The sequence below is a fragment of the Leucopleurus acutus genome (genome assembly GCF_964270905.1).
Source record: "Leucopleurus acutus genome assembly, chromosome: 2".
NCBI classification, from domain to species: domain Eukaryota; kingdom Metazoa; phylum Chordata; class Mammalia; order Artiodactyla; family Delphinidae; genus Leucopleurus; species Leucopleurus acutus.
In genome coordinates, this window is record NC_139143.1 from 150,497,564 (window position 1) to 150,518,335 (window position 20,772).

The 20,772-nt window shown below is 35.4% G+C and overlaps 1 protein-coding gene across 4 annotated transcripts in view; it reads right to left on the reverse strand.

The window, feature by feature from the left end:
- Window positions 1-20,772, reverse strand: part of OSBPL9 (oxysterol binding protein like 9) — a 169,705-nt gene that overhangs the window by 13,621 nt on the left and 135,312 nt on the right. For all 4 annotated transcript variants that reach the window (XM_082834100.1, XM_082834102.1, XM_082834101.1 and 1 more), the window contains 6 exons: window positions 16,382-16,420; window positions 12,776-12,866; window positions 11,371-11,478; window positions 8,186-8,345; window positions 1,968-2,080; window positions 1,719-1,837 (listed from right to left, as the gene is read on the reverse strand). In XM_082834100.1, coding sequence (XP_082690226.1) covers window positions 1,719-1,837; window positions 1,968-2,080; window positions 8,186-8,345; window positions 11,371-11,478; window positions 12,776-12,866; window positions 16,382-16,420 — 630 coding nt within the window. The remainder of the gene's footprint in view (window positions 1-1,718; window positions 1,838-1,967; window positions 2,081-8,185; window positions 8,346-11,370; window positions 11,479-12,775; window positions 12,867-16,381; window positions 16,421-20,772) is intronic.

Sequence of the window (20,772 nt, forward strand, 5' to 3'; positions counted from 1 at the left end):
TGGCAGAGGAAATTATGTGAGGCAAAAATTACACACTTGATTGTGGCACACACTTTTGGTTGCCTATGTACACCTCTATTAACAGAACTTTCATTCAGTTCAGGTTCAGGCTATAGGTTGCCATAAGAGTCACAGGGCCCTCCCAGATCTCAAGGGGTAAATGTGGATTAATCTAAACCAATCATTTAACCTCCTTTACCAGTGACTGGTTTAGGCGTGCACACTTGCCTAGTTCTGGCCAATGAGATTCAATTGGCAGTTTGATGGGCCACTGTTGTTATATGTTCTCCCTATTACAACAACAAAATTCATGAAAAGAAATTATTTTTCTGCCTCTTGACATATTTGCATAAGGATGTGATGACTGGAAGTGCCGCAGTCATTTTGCAATGATGAGGAAGACAGGTCCGAGTGTGAATGTCAGCATGCTAAGGATGGCAGAGCAGAGAGACTGAAGGAACCTAGGTCCTTTCTCACATTGTTGACCCACTACGAATTAGTCAATCCTGGAAATACTCTACTCTGGACTTCTCATTACATGAGATAATAAACCTAGCATTGTTCAAGATACTGTTAGGTGGGTCTTTTATTACTGAAGACCAAAATCAACCAAGGTAGAAGGTGTAGAAAAGAAATATATTATAAATGTCAACATCTAAAATTAAGCTGTGTCATTCAAATGTGAAGTTACAATTCTGCTCCAGCAATTATGCAATCAATCTAATGATCACTGAAAAAATTCTGAGGGCAAGCTCCTGCAAATATTCTCTTACCTAGAACTTTCCCAGCAAGTATGTTTGTTGCAAAAATTTTCCATTTTCATTTAGATTTGGGGTAAAAATTTTTATTATAGACACTTACTAGAAAGTATTATGGATTAGTTTACAGATTTTGAAATCTATGACCAGATCAGAATCTCAGTTCTGCCGCTTAAATAAGACTTAGCCAAGTTACTTAACCTCTATGAGCTTTAGTTTTCCTCATCTATAAAATGGTGTTAACAGTAACACCTAACTTTGCAGTGCTGTGGTGAGAATTAGGTTAAAGGATGAGGCTTTTGGCACAGTGGCAGGGATATACGCAGGCACCTATACACCAGTCTCCTACATCAATCAGGTATTCTGTTTAGAGTGCCAGTTTAAATTCAAATTCAAATCCAGAACCACAATAATTATATGGCTCAGCATGTGTCATACAGTATTCCACTCACTACCTGTTCCATTCCTTACAACAATCCTGTAAAGTAGGTCACTGTATGTCCATTTTGTATATGAGAAACCCAAAGATCATAGAGAAAGGGACTTGCTCAAGGTCACACAGTTTGGTAACAGCTGAAGTAGGATGTAAGCACAGGTCCTCTAACCCCGAGATCAGAACTCTGCTCATTTTGATTCCATGCACACTACACTGCTTTAGGTTTTGTTCAGACTACTAACCAAGCCCAATACTATTCCATGCTTGCCCCCAATAAAATCCAAATCATAATCTATATAATCCATATGTACTATCTCTATGAAATTATCCTAGCTTTACTTATTTCATCCATTTATAAAAATTTTCAGTTAACTCAGGTACATACATATTAATTCATAACAAGACAAAAGTATAAACAGAAGTTATGTCATTATACTACATTTGCAGACACACTCACCATACGATCACTGAGAATCTACATATACACATTAAGACTAACAGCAAATACCAAATTTGATTCTTACCTTAGTGAGATCCATTCCAAGCCTAACCTGTGACAATAGATGCATGATAACACTCTTGTGCTCTTCCACCGACCCTGCCTCCCCTTCATCATCTCTATCATCATGTGAATCGAAAAGGTCTAAAATAAAACAGATCTTCTTAGACTGGTGTTAAACTGGGCCAATCTGCGCTGTTATCAAGTATTATACATTTTTTTTCAAACAAGTGTTTTTTAAGAAAAAGAAGGTAAACTCTCCAAGGCTGCTTACCAGCATCACTTGTTCCATTGGACATGGAAGAATTAAGTGATTCCGTGGTATCTGGGCGCTTTAGACTATTTCCTGAGCTGCTGTGTGTCAAGACTGAGGCAGATCCAGAGGAACTAAAAAAAATTAATCACCTTCTTAAGCTCTTTAAAAAAGCAATTTAAAATCATAGTAAGATACCAATCTATTTAAAACCAATATATGAAGATAGCTGAGAGAAACTAACTAGACCCTTAAAGTTAGCTGGTTACATACATACATGCTTTCTGACTCTCTCCCCATCAGGCTCATGTTTTCTGCATGGTGTATGCTCAACCAAGCCATGTTGAAAGGCCATGAAAAATTGGTAAGATTTTGCCTCTGCATGTGAAACTAGAGTTCATTTTCCAATTTTGTTACTTTGCATAAATGTAGGTATGTCATAATTCTTGGCAACCATTTCCAGAACCTCAAAACTGGTAAGTCTATTAATTAGCCTCAGAAAGATGTCTATATTTTTGAGATCCTTTGATAAAAGCCCACACTGGTAATAACACCCTTCCCAGTCATTAGAAAATTATATTTGAAATTAAAAAATAAAAAAGCATATTACTTTTTACAAGTAAATTTATGGTAAGTGGTATTATGAGCTGATTAACAGGGTCTAAAGGAAGATTCCTCTATTTTATTATTACAGCTATGATCATAACTTACCTAGGACTAGTATTTGTACATTAACAAAAGAATGATCAAAGTTTACTTATTAAGGGTAAAAACAGAAACCAAATTTCTCATACTGCATATATTATTTATAAAATGGTACACACATAAAAGTCTTTTATTGCAAATTTATAGGTACAAAACACATTATATATTCTAATTTAAACACAGTTTGCCCTGATTACTTACCTTCTTTTGATTTCTTATTTAATAATAAGCTTGATTTTTTTAAGAGTAGTTTTAGGTTCAGAGCAAAACTGAGCAGAAAGTACAGAATTCCCATATGCACAACCTCCCCACTATCAACATCCTGCACGACAGTAGTACATGTGTAACAGTTGATGAACCTACATGACATGCCATTATCACTCAAAGTCCATAGTTTACAGTAGGGTTCACTCTTGGTCTTGTACATTCAATGGATTTTGACAAATGTAATATAAGTATCCCCCACTGTAGTATTGCGAGAATAGTTTCATTATCCTAAAAATCCTCTGTGCTCTGCCTACGTTAGAACATTAGAATAGTAGAACATATGTATTCTAATTTAAACATAGTTTGTCCTGGTTACTTGCCTTCTTTTGATCTATTTTTCAAAAATCCTTAGGTAACTGAATATTGCTACTTTGATAATTTAGTAGTGTACATCACAAGGTACTATAACTAATGTCTACCTCACCAGTTTTGAAAGCCAATGGAAAATATGAGTAAAAGAACTAGATAAGAGAAATCCAATTATCATTAAATAAAAGAGCTGCATAAAAATTATCTTCAAAAAGTTTTGTGGCTCTTTGATACATCATCAAAATAGAATCAATCTTTTAAATCAACTGATCTAAAAACCTCAGATTCTTTAAAACATGTATCTTATTTTAGATTCCAAACGTCAGAGATGAATTTATGCTGTGCTTTTCCTCCTTACTCAGGTTAGAAACCATGTCTGGGCCAAGTGAAACGCTCAATAAAGCTCAAAATGGAAAAAAATGGGATAAATTCTCATTTAGCCATTTCATAATTTACCTCGTTCAGGACAGAGGATTTAAAGACTATAGTTACAAAACAAGAGCAACACTGACAAAAATGACATGCATACAGGAAAGGTTTATCTGCAATGGGCTAACTTGCACAGAATTAAATCATAAGATCATAAATAAACTAAACCGAAAAAGGTACAGCTCTGAACTTAATTATAACAACAGAATCCAAAACTTACTGAGTACCTTGTATGTGCCGAACACTGTGTATGTTCATCTCCATAACAATCTAACCCTAAAAGGGAGACATGATTATTCTCATCATACACAGAGTCTCAGAGGTTCAATGACTGGACAGAGGTCACACAACTGGTAAGTAGTGGAGCCATTTCAAGTATATGTCTGGCTCCAGAGCACAAGTTCTTTCCCACATGCACTTTCATCTAGTTTATAAATGTGCAAAACCCAATAACATAGCTCACACAGAAGTTATCATTACTACAGGTCTTTAGAAACTGAACGGTGAAAGGACTTAAGTTTTCAAATTCTCTTCTGTCAGATAGAAACTTGACTTGAGAGCTAGAAAACTAGTGGTAGCAGCTGGTGACCAGCAGGTGGCACACAAGCTCAATGCCTACAGAAGCCAGGCAGAGAGCATAAATATGTGAATAGGGCCAGATTATAAAACAATAGAGACCTGGCACTAGTGTACTCAATTTGAAGGGATTTAAAGTTCCATTTAATGGGAAAATGTATATCTGAATCACTTTGCTGTACACCTGAAACTATCACAACATTGTTAATCAACTATACTCCAATTAAAATAAAAATTTTAAAACAAAAAAATCAACAAACACTGTGCTGGCCAAATAAAACATCTGTAGTCCCTACTAGTTTGGGAATCTAGATTAGGGCATAAAAGGAAAGAATGAAATTGAAGGAGAAAAGGAAGCCTGAGTGGGTGAGCTGGACAAAGAATTTAACTCTGGATCCCTTCAAATAGGAGGTTCATAAACTGTGTATTTGTTAAGGGATGGGTACTGGCAGAGTACAGAGAAGGAAGCTTACAGGAGAAAAAAGAAAAGCCTATGAGCCTGCAGGTAACTTTGTAGATATGCCTATTACAGGTACAACAGGTAAGCATTTAAAATTTATCTATTTCAGAAAAATTTCAGGAGAACCCCTGAAACTGGGGCCAGAGATTGACTATCTGTGATGTAATGAGGCTAACCACATTATTATCAAGCTTTTACTGAATATAGTTACAGGCTTCTAGAAGACAGATGATCCATTTTGATATTCAACTGTACTTTGTTTCGATTAATAGCTAATGATCGAGACTGTCCTTAATTCTGTTTAAAGAAAACAATGATTTAACACTTCAAAAATAAATAACCTTTACTTTGGAATTTTCTTCCAAATGCTTATTTTCTTTTAACCCCACTATCATAAAAAATATTTTAAAAATTAAAGTGAAATTTCCATTGGCAAACTGCTAATAAGGGTCTTGTAATAGTTTATTTCCCTACATACAAACATTAAGAAACCAACATTCTAAACCAAACTCTTTCTGCTAAACTAGCCTTCTTAAATTGTGGGCTCAAATCTCTCTTCCTTAAGTAAAGTCTCATGTCCTAACAGTATGTATTTACCCAATCACATATATTTTACTTTTCCAACATTCAAAATCTGAATTTGATCTACTATGTAACAAAACTTCCTGAATTAATATCATCATTTTCCTTATAAATTTTGAGATTCTGAATAGTTACAGAGCAATTATATATGATACTGTATTTCTCAGTTCATGTGCACACTTAACAGAACTGGAGTGCTGGGTCATATGGTAGTTCTATTTTTAGTTTTTTAAGGAACCTCCATACTGTTCTCCCAGCAATCCCACTACTGGGCATATACCCTGAGAAAACCATAATTCAAAAAGACACATGCACCCCAATGTTCATTGCAGCACTATTTACAATAGCCAGGACATGGAAGCAACCTAAATGTCCATTGACAGATGAATGGATAAAGAAGATGTGGTACATATATACAATGGAATATTACTCAGCCATAAAAAGGAATAAAATGGGATCATTTGTAGAGACATAGATGGATCTAGAGACTGTCATACAGAGTGAAGTAAGTCAGAAAGAGAAAAACAAATATCATATATTAATGCATATATGTGGAATCTAGAAAAATGGTATATATGAACCTATTTGCAGGGCAGGAATAGAGATGCAGACATAGAGCATGGACATGTGGACATGTGGGGGAAGGGAGGGTGGGATGAACTGGGAGACTGGGACTGACATATATACACTACCATGTGTAAAACAGATAGCTAGTGGGAACCTGCTGTATAGCGCAGTGAGATCAGCTCAGTGCTCCTAGATGGGTGGGATGGGGGTGGTGGAGGGAGGGAGGTCCAAGAGGGAGGGGATATGTGTATACATGTAGCTGATTCACTTTGTTGCACAGCAGAAACTAACACAGCATTGTAAAGCAAATATACCCCAATTAAAACAAACATTGTTATCTCTAAAAAAAGAAAAAGAGAGCAAGAGAAATGGAGTGCCACAAAATATTTCTTACTAAAAGAAACCAAGGTTCAAGGTCTAAGTTTGGTTGATAGTACTTAGCTTGCAAATTCACATATAATCATTTCCAAATTTGTACTGTATTTCAAAGCAAACCCCAAGCTGTAACACTAGCACCGACTCCTGAGATGGCAGGAGACTTGGAAAAAATACCCAGCAAAAAGTAAGCCAACTACATCTACAACAAATATAAGAACATTAAAGCAAATAACTGTTAATTTGCTTTCTATAACAGCTATCACTTACTGCACACTTACTATACATGCCAGACATCATAGTAAGCACTTGACATTATTCTCATTTAAATGTTCACAATGACCTCTTGAAGTTGAAACTATTATCCTCATTTTACAAACAAGGAAACTGAGGATGTCATAGGTTAAATAACTTGACCAAGATCACACACCTTAAAAGCAAAACAGATTTAGAACCTATTCTTTTCTAAGATTCCAGAATCCAAAGTCTAACCACCGCAACCTATGTACCAGTAGGGCTAAAAAGTACTTTGCTTATTGGCTATCATGTAAGTGACTTTACATGTAAAGGCCTTTTCTGTACAATGGAACATACCTAGCTTTGATTTAACAGTGCAAAACAGGTCAAATATTTCCTAATGAGAGAAAACCTATCATCAATATCTGCCAAAATCTGCCTACTTAGTATCTCTGGAGTCCATGTGCTTCCCTCCATTCCTATGCTATGACCTTAGCTCAGGTTATCAACATTTCTCAAGTTTCTACCCAGTTTTGCCTGGTCTTCCTACATGTAATGCATCCCCACTGCATTCGATTCTACACAATTCAGGCATATCTATTTTTCTAAAATGCAGACCTGACCAGCAGCTGCCATCACTTGTGAGAAAATATTCAAAATTCATAAAAGGCTAAGAGGACTCTTTCACAACCTGGCCCTTGTCAATCTCTTCTGTATCTTCTTAACCATTCCCCACAACTTATGCTACAGCCACACTCAGCCATGCTCAGCAGCTTACAGCTCCTCATAGAAACCAAGGTCCCGTTGCCTCCAGGCCTTTCTTATTAGGGTTCCATCTCCATGAGAACAACACTTTCCATTTCTCCTTCCTCTTCTCACCCCCATGTCCCTCCTCTCCCTACTCATCCACATCTCACCATGGATCACATCCCCTCCCTCCTCTGTGAATCCTTTCTTGACTTCTCAGGACTTCAAAATGTTCCCATTCTTTCTGTGCTTATTCTTTTTTTTTTTTTTTGGTACGCGGGCCTCTCACTGTTGTGGCCTCTCCCATTGTGGAGCACAGGCTCCGGACGCGCAGGGTCAGCGGCCATGGCTCATGGGCCCAGCCGCTCCGCGGCTTGCGGGATCCTCCCGGACCAGGGCACGAACTCGTGTCCCCTGCATCGGCAGGCGGACTCTCAACCACTGTGCCACCAGGGAAGTCCTGCGCTTATTCTTACATAGCATGTTTCCCACTGGATTATAAAAGTTTGTTTTTCCCCCAATAGACTGTAAGTTCCCTGAGGGCAGGGACTGGCTCTTTATTCACCTCTGTATCATTCATCCATCTAATATAGTGCCTGGCTTATAGGCACCCAAATATCTCTACTCTATACAGAACAAGTAACGGTAACCTCCTCTTATGTGAGTAATACTTCCTAGCTTACTCACTTTCATTTGACCCTCTCCTAATGTTGTTTCTATAGAAATAAGGCCCAGAGTTAATGAACAATACTGGCATGTTACCACAACTGATGCAAAATTATACCATTTGAATTAAATCAGGAGTAAAATCACTATTCTCACAGAACTAGCTTTGCTCAATAAGCCAATTAAAAATAAGCTGTCTTTTTCACTTTTTCCAAATAATAATTTATAAAGGAGTCCGTCATTAACACCAGTCTCAAAATCAAATTACATTTTTAAAAATCAGGAGTCATTTCAATACATATGTAGTTCATCTACTTACTCTATTAAGTGCTTTGGGGATGAGCCACTCTGATGGAATTCATCCGCATCATAGAATTCATCTTCACTGCTAGAATAAGAGAACTCTGGGACTGTGTTTGGAGACAAGTTGACATGGCTTGGAGAAGTTAGACTGCTACTAGGTGGTGAGTGCCCGCTGCCTAGGAAGTTAAAACGTTTTTAATTAGGGGACAGTGTTGGTAATAGAAGGGAAGAAATTAAGGAGATGGGGTCAAAGCAGACCTTTCTAAAATCAAAAAATAGTTAAGTTGGTAGAAGTCCCTAGACTATCTGTAAAGAAATCAACATTTAAACTAGACAAAGAAAAAGGCAAATCACATTATAGAATGGGACATAGCCTTTTAAATAAATGAAAAAATACTATGTCCCCATCTGTAATTAGGAAGGGAGTTCTTTTGATTATAATCATACTGTGTGAGTTAAGGTATTAGAAGTCCCATAGTAGATACCAGTAACAACGGGAAGCCAGAGCTCTTATTTTATACTATAGATCCAGATACCTTAAAAATGCAGCAGTGAACCAACAAGAATACAAAGTGGAAAGAATATCAAAAACCACATGAATGTTAAAATTTTGTTCAGGATATCACATTCATATTAGTCAATATGTTTTGGCAATCATGTGCAAACACAAAAGCTGGGAACACTTACCATTCAAACTCCTCACCTCTTTTCTACCTAAGTTTAAGTCAGGTTGCCCAGAGCCCAGGGGCAGAGAAAAAGAGAGGGCTACCATGGGAAGCACGTGGAAAAAGGAAAGAACCAGGAGGAACATCTTCCTATTCCTAAACAGTCTAATTAAGGAAATAGAAACTAATGGAGATCCAGAGAAAGAATCTCTGTGATAATCATCTGGTTCATAGTCTAGTAATAAAAAGTAACAATAAAAGTATCAAACAGAGCAGTGAAGTACTGAAAGTAATTTAACAAGTATCTACTGAGCAGATATCTAAGGGCTCTCAGGCAATTTATGCCAAACTGCTACAGATGCCTGGTATAGATTAAAATTAATTAAGTCACTGCTGGCAATATAAAAGCCAAGGCCTCAATTCTAGAAGGAAATGAGAATAGCAGCCGTAAAAATGAATCCAGAGCCATCCATGGATTTTTAGTGTCCCATTCCAGTGTCTATCTATGGTTCAACAGTTGAAAGAGCACATCCACCTGCCACATTTAGTTGCCATGTTCACAAAGATATTTTAAAAACATAACACTGAAAGTCTGCTGCCTAAATAGGCAAAGCTTATTGTGGGAATTCCAAAGATAGTTCATCTTAGCAAATAACTTTAAATTCTTACCCCACCGCTGCCCCGCCCCAGAGCAGCAATAAGATGGGAAATAAATAAATTTCTCTTATTGAAATAATGGGGGGAAAAAATGAGAGAGAGAAAGAAAGAAAGAAAAAGACCAGGAATTACAAATGATCAAGTAACAAGCAAATAGTCCAGGCAACCACACAAAACTGAAAATGTATCCAAGAAGAAAATGAGTTGGAATGGGAGTTGCAAACAAAAGAACTGAGTTTTCCTTACGAGAGAAAACATTTCTTTTTTCAGTTGTTCCTTTCTTTCTTTTATGTATTAGTGAGAGAGATAAAGGAAAGAAAGATGAAGAAATTAGGTTGAAAAATCAAACAAGACACAAACCACACACTAATTTAAAAATTTTTTTTAAATACACCTACTCTAAAATGTTATATTTTTAAAATGCTGTCTTCTGAAATAATTAATCCTAAATTATTTATAACTAATGATCCTAAAATTAATGTACATAAAGAATACTGCTGACTTTTTCAAAGTCTGTAACTGACTAGGTTTTGTATATTTCCAAATGGAAAATTTTGTCTGTTTCAGAATTCTGACATAATTCCTCCTTATAAAAAAACAAAACAAAAAAAACACAGATACTGTTTTTAAAATGACACAGTGTAATGAAATACATAAAAAAGGTAGACAAACATTTCAACTGCATTATTCAAACTGCTTATCAGCATTTTCCCAAGAGCTTCAAATAAGAGAGCTGTTGTTGCTTGCTTTCTTTCAAAATTAAGGAGACATCTGCTCAGGCTGTTAAATCTTAAAAACCAAAGTAATAACATCAGCATCTTTACTAACTCAAATTTCAAACTAGCTAAAAAGCACAGGGTAACTTTTCATTATTACACAGGTAAAGTCTCATCCAGGAAAGAACCTGTGGAGCAACAGCAGGGGCTTATCTCCCGCATCCTCAAGAGTGGTTTTGGTTTTGGCATCCGGATAACAGGGACAAAAGCACCAAGTGCTCCCTTGAATTTGGTGCAACTGATAACCCAACATCAACCTAATTAGTTTTAAAACAAGAAATAAATCTATACTAACATTAATAGCATCCCTGTGAATTAGAGAAAAAATAAAGACAATAAATCTAAACAAATTAAGAAAATGCAAACTAAAATGAAGTATCCTTTTTTTCCTTAAATTGGCAAAAATGTGACCAATAGATCTATCCTTAAAAAATTCATATGTGCCAAAAGGTGCTGTACAAGGATATTCCCTGAAATACTGCTTATAATAGGAAAATTTTGGAATCAACCTAAATAAATGTCCATCAGCAGAAAAACAGTAATAGCCACTTGAGCAGCTGTAGAAAGAATGTTGTGTACCTAAGTGTATGAACACAGAAAGCTCTCTAAATGTTCTCAGTTAAATGAAAAGGGAAAGTCACAGAACCACATGATCTAATTTAGGTCAGGGAAAAAAACAACAATAAAAATACACTATAATATAGGTATGTAGGTACATACATGTATAAATGACAAAGAGTAAAGAAGGCTTGCAGCTTTTGTTCTCATACTTCTGTATTATCTGATTCCTTTACAGTAAGAAAGTATATAAATCTAACTCAAGCAAATTTTTTTAAAAAGCCAATACAGAGCTTCAAAGTAAGTCTTAAGGTAAACAAATACACAAAACTCTGCAGTATTTTATTTCATTTAAATTATAATTATTAATAAACTTCTGGTTCAATCACAAAGTTAACCACTCCATGTATGGAACTGTAATGATAGAGCAAAGGTATCTCCAATACAAAATATACAACCTTTCTTCAATCTTTTTCCCATCTCCACACAAATCTTGAATGTTAATGGGCAGTTATGAGAAGTAAAGGAATTACACAAATCTGTACCTGTACTATTTGGTGTTGGAGTCTGATGATGTCCCAAGGTAGTAGCTAATACAGGTCCAACTGGTAGAGAAGATGGACGCTGCTCTGACTTACACAACTGAGCAGGTTCTAGGAGATTTGAACATGTGAAATAAGTTAGAGAAAAAGCCAAACACAACTCTTCTTTTTCTTTAACATCTTTTTTGGAGTATAATTGCTTTACAATGGTGTGTTAGTTTCTGCTTGACAACAAAGTGAATCAGCTATACATATACACATATCCCCATATCTCTTCCCTCTTATGTCTCTCTCCCACCCTCCTTATCCCACCCCTCTAGGTGGTCACAAAGCACTGAGCTGATCTCCCTGTGCTATGCGGCTGCTTCCTACTAGCTATCTATTTTACATTTGGTAGCAAACACAACTCTTTAACTGCAATATCCTGAAGATCAGTAGTTTTTGAGACTATATTCTATTAAGTCAAGTTCCATGCTACTACTCCTTTCTGACCCCCAGTTCCCTTTAAACTCAATGATGATATGCTACCTAGTACTAAGACACTAGGCAGGATATCAAGAGACTAGTCAAGACAGGCCAGTACCTCAGTACAACTACTCTGTAAAACCAGCAAATGCTTCGGATGATAAACTGTTTCCCCCCCGAGGATCAAACCGCTTGCAAAATCTAAAATGGGGCACAGTACTTCCTCTTTAGTCTCGTGAGAGATATTAAGCTCAATCTCCTAAGGAGTAAAAATTCATAAAAAGATCTCACATACTTAATAAGTATTTTTAAAAAGATTTTCTTTTTTTCCAGTAAAATTTCTGAATTATGTCATCAGTGAAAACACTGAAATGTTGGATGCAACAAAAAGGTAAAAGGAACCAGTGGGTGTTGGCCTTAAGCCCTCCTCTGCCAGTTAAAAAAAAAAATTTATTACTCTATCCCTAAAAATACACATCTATCTAATCAGTAGGCATCACAAATTTCATTCCTCCCTTTCTCATTATCTTTAAGTCCACCATGAAGAAACCATTTGTATTATTCAGAGCTATAAAGAATATGACAAAATAGAACATTCCTGGATTACTTTCAAGTAGATCAAGGTATATTAAGTTTTCCTTGGTAGCCATCAATCCTGGGTCATAGGATTCTGTCCTAGCAGCTAATCCAAGTAACCATGTTTGTCTTCCATCTCACTTTGAAAACCAAAAGCCCTTTAACTGTACTCAAAAAGCCCCAATACCAAAATACTATCATATTTTTCCAGTTCATTTTTGGCTGTATTTTGTGTGTGAAATTCCTTTTACTTATTAAAAAACAAGACAAAAAAAAAACCCTTCAAGATTACTACAACTGCCATAAAAAATTAAGTTTTTTGTCATCAGTGTACCTGTGAAACATTTTTCCAAATATTATACTATACCTGGAGGTAAGACAGTCTGGGAAGGCATTGTGTTGATCACAGGTTCCAAGGGACTAGGTTGATATATTGCATCTACAGGATTAATAGTACTCTGAGATAAAGAAGCACAGTATAGTTATTTTTAATTAAATACCCTTCCAGTATTGACCCTCCCAAATGTATGAAAACCCCACACTTCTGACAGCAAAGTCCTGAGGGTAGCTGTACAGACATGTTGGTCAAATTGCAAAGAGGAAATAAAACAACTTTACTATATGGAAGTCTAAGAGTTTCTTATAAGATTATTTAAAGAAGCATTGTAAGGAGGGAAAATGAATGAATCTCTGACATACAGAAAGGTAAAACTAAATGAAAATACTTGGAAAGAGTTGTAGAATGGTTTCAGGAAGCCGAAACAATAACCTCTCGATTCAACTCAGTACTTCTCAAATTTTAATTCACCACAAATATCAAAGATGGAGAAATGCTCTCTCCTGCTTTGGTATTAATAAGCATTATACCTATGACTAGCTAATGTATCTGTACCACTACAATCTTATTTTTACATCCCATACTACGGCCACCTTCTATCAATGTGTATTGCACCATATAGGCACCTAGTTTTACAGTCACTAAAGGCAAAGAAATGTATCTTCTAATTGGACGTCTTTTCTTTTTGAGGATTTAGAAGGAAAAAAAATACTCAAACATGTAGTTACAATTTTAGAGAGGGAAAAAAAAAGTCTAGGTTCTTCTGACTCCAAGCCAAGACACTATTTTGCCAGCATGATGGCATTTTAAAAACAAGACTCCAAAGCTTACTGATATTTTTTTATTTGGAGGAGGGGGAGATTTTAAACCAAGGCCTTTGCCAAAGTAAAGTTTGAAACCACCACTTAGAAGACTATACTAGATAAAACCCAAGAAAGAAAAATTTAAGTTTTTTAGCTTTCCTTGATCTGGAAAACTAAACTTCAAACATGTATTAGGTAGAGCTTGTAACAGAAAATACTGAAACAGAATTAGAAAAGAAATACTTTATTGATGAGCCCCAAAAGCATTTGTAAAAATTTAAAAGCACATAACAATGGAAACTGAGATAATAGGAAAGTTTTTATAGCATTCTTATTTAACACCTAAGTTATTTTTTTCTTGTATCCTCTCTCTGCATAAATATCAATATGTAAAAATCACTAAATCAGATCTCTTAAATTGATTTGAACATAAGAATTCTGATTCTTGTCACAACAGTCTACATACCATAAATATTCTAGTCCTAGAAAATAAAGGATACAAAGAAGCTCTGAAAACAATCATTAATAATCAAAAGCCTAGTAAAGTGAAGTGGGGAAGGTTCTGGAGCATTAGGAAAAGCACAGAAACAGAGACTTAGAATTTTAATTCCTAGAATCCTTGTTCTACCAGTGACTTGCCAAGTCTCATCTGCTGTGGGCCTCACTTTCCCAGTGTATAAAATGAAGAAAGGTCTGGATGCTATGGTCTCTAAGGGCTTTCTGGTTATTACATTAGGATTCTATTTTCAGATACCAGGCTGGGCCATAATACCTAAACAAGTGTCTCAACAATCCTGGAGCTGTTCTTAAAATAAATTCCTTATTTTTTCATAGTGATTTTTCTCTAAAGGACTCCAAGTGCTTTACAAAGGCAAAATCCCACCTTTAATACTTTGAGCCGTAAGAATGAGAATATCCCACCTCCTTATCCCCAACCTATTATATAAGAAAAAATTACTAAAGAGACCAAGAAATAAAATAACTTTGGAGAAAGGGACCAGAATTCAATCTTTTGAATGCAATCTTCTGTTTTTCAGAAGCCTAATATTAGGTTTGTCAATCCCACAAAACACTTTTAGACTTTTTCTTTTGTTGCTGTTGTTAACAGAAAATACAACTACTGTCCGTGGTCAACCAACTTTAGGCTAAAAAACGTCAAATAACATTCTACGCCTTGCTTTAAAAAAGAATGTGCAGAGCTTGAGAAGTGCAAACAAATGACAATACTAAACCCTAATCTGTTGTAAAATTAATAAAATTCATGCAATACAATATAAAATACAATTATATATACATATATGTATGTATAGCTAACATTTACTGAGTACTATGTGCATACTATCTCACAACAATCCTCTGAGATAGAAGTCACTTTTCTTTATAGATGAGGAAACAAAGACTCAAAGGTTAAGAAGCTTGCCTAAGGTCACAGATAGTAAGTGGCAGGGCTAGGTCTTAGCAGTCTGGGTCCAAGGCCTAAACCATGAACAGTGCCTTTTTTTAAAAATAAAAACTCTTAAGGAAAAATGCTATAGTCCCGGATCAAATGATTCAAATATGTTTGTCTTCTACAAGTTTAGGTTTTCTATCAGTATAAACTATCTAGATGTTTTTTACTACAAATGATCAAACATTTTTAGTATGCTTTATAAAACTATTGTTTAACATAATAAAAAGTAACTGATTTGCTTTGAGAGAAAAGAGATACAAGTAACTGCCATCATTAGTTTTCCTTAGGGCCTTTGGGAACCATGAAATGCTAGACAACATACACAGTCTTTTTCCATGAGGCTTATAATCTTAACTGATATCTCAGAAGAGATATTATATTGTAATTATATCACATAATTGTATTAAATCACCATGGCTCAAACTATGAACTCACATTGTGAAGAAAAACAAAAATTCCAATGTGCTTAATTCAAATTTTAAAAATGTTTCTCTTACTCTGTTTTCTTAAGAAATATTTAACTTATTTTTCATTTTAAGCCAAATATAAACATAACATGCTCATCCTTTCAAATATAATCATAAGATGGTTTTCAAGATTTACAAAATGAGTTTCCAGATCTCAGATAAGCTGGCATTTGTAAAGCCTCAGACAAAAAAAGAGGTTGCCTCCTTCTTCAGAAATACAGTCTGAACACAAGTCACACATCTACCATAAAACCAGGGGAGCTTAAACTGCAAACCTTCAAATTCTAACTTTTATTTCCAATAAAATTTTCTTTTCTTTTTGGTGGGTAAGTTGAATATAAGGGAAGAGTAAAACCCAAGGGGAGGAAAGAATAATGGCTATAAGTGGAAGAATTCATGTTGCAACTTGTTCCTACAAAAAAGCAGTATACACCACAGTAGCAATGACAGTTAACACAATACACAAAATCTAAAAATAAAGATAAGAAATTAATAGAAACCTATAACCATATAGTTAAATTAAGACGTTTCAATACTGTACCCCTCCCCTTCTGCTTTCATTAGAAAAAAAGAAGTTGGACAAGAAATGTAGCATTGTGAGTTATGCCTTATTTAGTCATAAAAGCTGCATTTTTATACCACGATTAACACTTTCAGTTAACACATGCAAGGTGATTCAATAAGAATCAAGACTCAGCAAAATTTTAAGATCGACATTCCCCCTCCAAATGATTGCTGAAAGATGGCCAATTTTAAGAGCTCAAGGAAAATTGCAAGAGTCAACAAACAAAGAACAGTGAGTAGGTAAAAAGAGGAATTTGTGTTGAAAAATGAGTAGAAATTCAGGCTTCTCCTGACATAACTGGTTATAATGCTCTGCAGAAGTAAAGGGGAACAAAGATCAGATTAAACTTACTATAATTCCATCTGCGTGCTTCTCCGCATTACACTGGTCCTTAAGGAGAAATGTTAAAAATATTAACTTCATTCTTTCATTTAAGTAACACCTTGTGTACTTTCTTCCCTAGTAAGAAAACTTATTTTACTGGGTAAGCAACAACGTTAGAAAACTACTACTCTGCTTCCACTAAGATAGTAATTTCACTGGCCCATTCCTAGCCAAACATAATTCTAACCAAGAGCATGGCAACTGTTCTTCTATATAGGCATTTAATTAAATTCTTTGTAGAAATATCCTATTGAACTGTGCAGTCACATTGGTATCAATGACTGAAAGCAGATATATTATTTTAGGATTAATGATCCTGAATATTTCTGGGTTTAACTTTACAGTAAATTATGCCAACTCTCCACAACCCCCAAACTCTTACCATACTGCAAAGGTATGACAATCATATACCCTTAAAAACTCAGGATAGACATAATTTCCCATATTCTGGCTGCTGGCTCCAGAAGTATATCAATACTTTTCTAAACAGATGGTCTGATTTTTGTTTCAGTAACCATAATCACCATATCCACAGAATGATGATACAGGGGCTAACGCTTACTACCTGGCAGGTATTTTACGTACAGGCATACCTCGGAGATATAGCGAGCTTGGTCCCAGTCCACCACAATAAAGCAAATATTGCAATAAAGCAAGTCACACAAATTTTTTGGTTTCCCAGTGCATATAAAAGTTATATTTACATTATACTGTAGCCTATTAAGTGTGCAGCAGCACTGTCTTAAAAAACAATGTATGTAATTTAAAAATACTTCATTGCTAAAAAATGCTAAACATCATCTGAGCCTTCAGTGAGCTGTAGTAGTAATATCAAAGATCACTGCTCACAGATCGTCATAACAAATACAGTAATAATGAAAAAGTTTGAAATATTGCGAGTTACCAAAATGTGACAAACCCACAAAGTGAGCAAATAATGTTGCAAAAATGGCGCCAATAGACTTGCTTGACACAAGGTTGCCACAAACCTTCAATTTGTAAAAGATAGCATCTGCAAAATGCAATAAAACAAGGTCTGCCTGTATATTATTAATTCACTTGTTCCACTGACAACTCTATAAAGCATGTACTATTATCATCCCCATTGGACAGATGAGAAAACTGAGACAGAGAGAGTGTCTAGTCTAGTCTACAGTGTCTAGTCCAATACATATAGTCTAGCTCCAGAATTCAAGGTCTTAACTAATATGCTATTGATATTTTGCCTTGCCTCTCTTCTCCAAGGATGTACTTAAGGAAGAAGGTGGTGGAAAGTTACCAAACATATCTGTTCCTGTAACTATAATCTATCTATTAGTATTACACAGACAATATATTTAACTTAAAACTGTTTAAAGTTTTAACTCCATACTATCAAGAAGCTTTCAAGTTTTAATAGAAACCAGTATTTGGTCTTGGTTTACAGCCAAGTTGTATATCATTTATACATAACTTTTTCTTTCTTTAACTACAGAGTTTACTCAGAAATCTACAGATTGAAGGGACAACCAAGAGCAATTTAAAGATTTGGGGATAATTTTTTTTTTTTTAAGAATTAACATAGCAGGCCTGAAATAGCTATCCTCAGAAAAGCCTGCCTACAAAGTTGGCCGTTGGCTTGGTGTCTGGGAACTTGGATTTTAGGAGGGTTCCCACCACCTCACTATCATAAGGGCAGCTCACTGCACCTAATCTGTTTAAGCAAACAAAATGGTTTATGCTGAAGACCAGCTTTCCTTTTGGAAATCTGGACTCTTGCTTGGTAAGTGCTAGGTAAACAGTGCTTACATGACAAAAACCCCAATAAAAAACCTTAGGTGTTGAGTCTCTAATGAGCTTCCCTGGTAGACATTTCACAAGTGCTGTCACAATCTGTTACTGGAGGAATTAAGCACACCCTGTATGATCCCATTGGGAGAAGATTCTTGGAAGCTTGGGCCTTAGTTTCCTCTGGATTTTGCCCCATGTGCCTTTTTCCTTTGCTGGTTTTACTTTGGATACGTTGCTGTGATAAATCATAGCTGTGAGTACAACTACAAACTGTGCCTTCCAAGCAAATCACCAAACCTAGGGGTGGTCTTGCAAACTGCCAACACAGTGCATATCCTTTGCATATCCTTGAGAATAAAAGCATTTTGATAAGTCCATATTTCATGTTGGGATTTACACAACTGAATTAACTATATATTTACAATATCCAAAGTTTCAGTAATTTTTAATAGACACAGTTGAAAATAAAATCTTGAGAACTACACAGAAAGAGAAATTTTAAAGTTTCTTGTTCAGATGATATTTTAATTTACTTTTAGTTTTCCCCATTAATTTCTAAATTTCTAATTTCTAAAATGGACTTTTCCAAAGAATTTCTTAGAAAGAAATACATGTAAGTGGCAATAAGTGGAAAGAAATACATGTGGTAGATTAAATTTCCCAGAAATGGTCCCAACAAGAGGTAGAGTTCATGGCCCCTATCCTTGAAACTCTGTGACTGTCCCTAACCAATAAACATAGCAGAAGTGACTATGTGTGACTTCTGAGACCAGGTCATGGAAATGCCACAAATTTCTACCTTGTTTTCTTCCCACACTGTGAGAAAGGCCAAGCAGCTGGAAAGAGAACTATACGGAGGAGCACCTAGGTCCCCAGCTCAACTTCCCAGGCATGTGAGTGAGCCATCTTGAAAGTGGATCCTTTGGCCCCCCCATCTCAACACATACACCCCTGCCCCTGCAATCAAGCCACCACAGGTGGCACTGCATGAAACAGAAATAAGTCATGAGGCCTAACCAAACTGCGATTTGTGAGCAAAATAAATGACTGCTGCTATTTTAAGACAGTTAGTTTAGGTTGGTTTGTTATACAGCAATACATTACTGATACAGTACATTATATTATCTAAGAAAACCACCACTTCTACTTCTGGTATAATTTAAAATAAACTTAAATATCCAGTTTTAAGATAAGTAAGTACTGGGGATGTGATGTACAACATGGTACATATAATGAACACTGCTGTGTGTTATGTATGAAAGTGGTTAAGAGAGTAAATCCTAAGAGTTCTCATCCCAGGACAAAAATTTTTTTTCTATTTCTTTGATTTTGTATTTATATGACATAATGGATGTTCACTAAACCTACCGTGATAATCATTTCATGATGTAGTAAGTCAAATCGTTATACACTTTAAGCTTACACAGTGCTGTCTATTATGTCTCAATAAAACTGGAAGAAAAAATAAACTTAAATATCTGACAATTTTTCCCATAAAATATTCTCAATTAATAATACATGCTATCTACAGGGTATTTTAAGTCAGGGTTTATTATTTTTGTTACTGCTGTGGTTTATCTTTCAAGGCAGAGTCAAATCTAGACAAACCCACACTATTAAATGCCTTACTACCAATCCATTCCCATCATGAACTTCAGGAATTTTGTTCTCTTATTTTAAAAGGCGTATTACACTCATCCCCCCCCCCCCATCTTTCTTTTTAAAACTTTTTATTGTTTTTGTTTTGTAAGTAAACCGCAAGTTGCCTTTTATCAGGGTCAGCTAAAGCTAAATCTCAAGTACTACTAAACCAGAGATCCAACTGATTTCAATTTGAATTATGTTAATTAAATAAAGAAAGGGTCTAATGCTACTTCCCACTTAGATTATATCATATGTTTATCTGGTTACAAGTCCCTCATTCCTTAACACAATGGCTATTCTCTCTTCTTTGAACAAACAAGCATGACTGAGATCTGGAAATATGATAGTAACAAAAACATCAGTACAACATAATTTGAGAAGACTTTTGACCAGAATTATAGACTTCGGTATTTTAAAACCATGCCTACCAGTAAGATACATGAAATATATTCCTATCTTTCTAATAAGGCAATGTAGTCTAATGAAAGCTCTCTTAATTATGGACCTATACATGTACTTATTACATGAAATAAAAAATATGCTATGGTGATGAAAGAAAATTTCTAATTCAAGTTTGATGAGATTCAACAAACGGGACTGGGACAACTGGATAACCACATGCCAAAAAATGAACCTGGATCCATACCTCACACCACAAAGATTAACTCAAAGTGGACCATACATTAAATTAAATGTAAGAGCAAAAACTACAAAACTCTTGAAAGAAAATACAGGAATAAATCTTTGTTGTTTAGGATTAGGCAACGATTTCTCAGGAAAGCCACCAAAGGCAAAAGCAATAGAAGACTGATAAACTGGATTTCATCAAAATTTAAAATATGCATGCTTCTCAGGACACTTATCAAGAAAGTAAAAAGACAACCCACAGACTTGAAGAAAAATCTGCAAGTCATATATCTGATACGGCTTGTATCCAGAATATA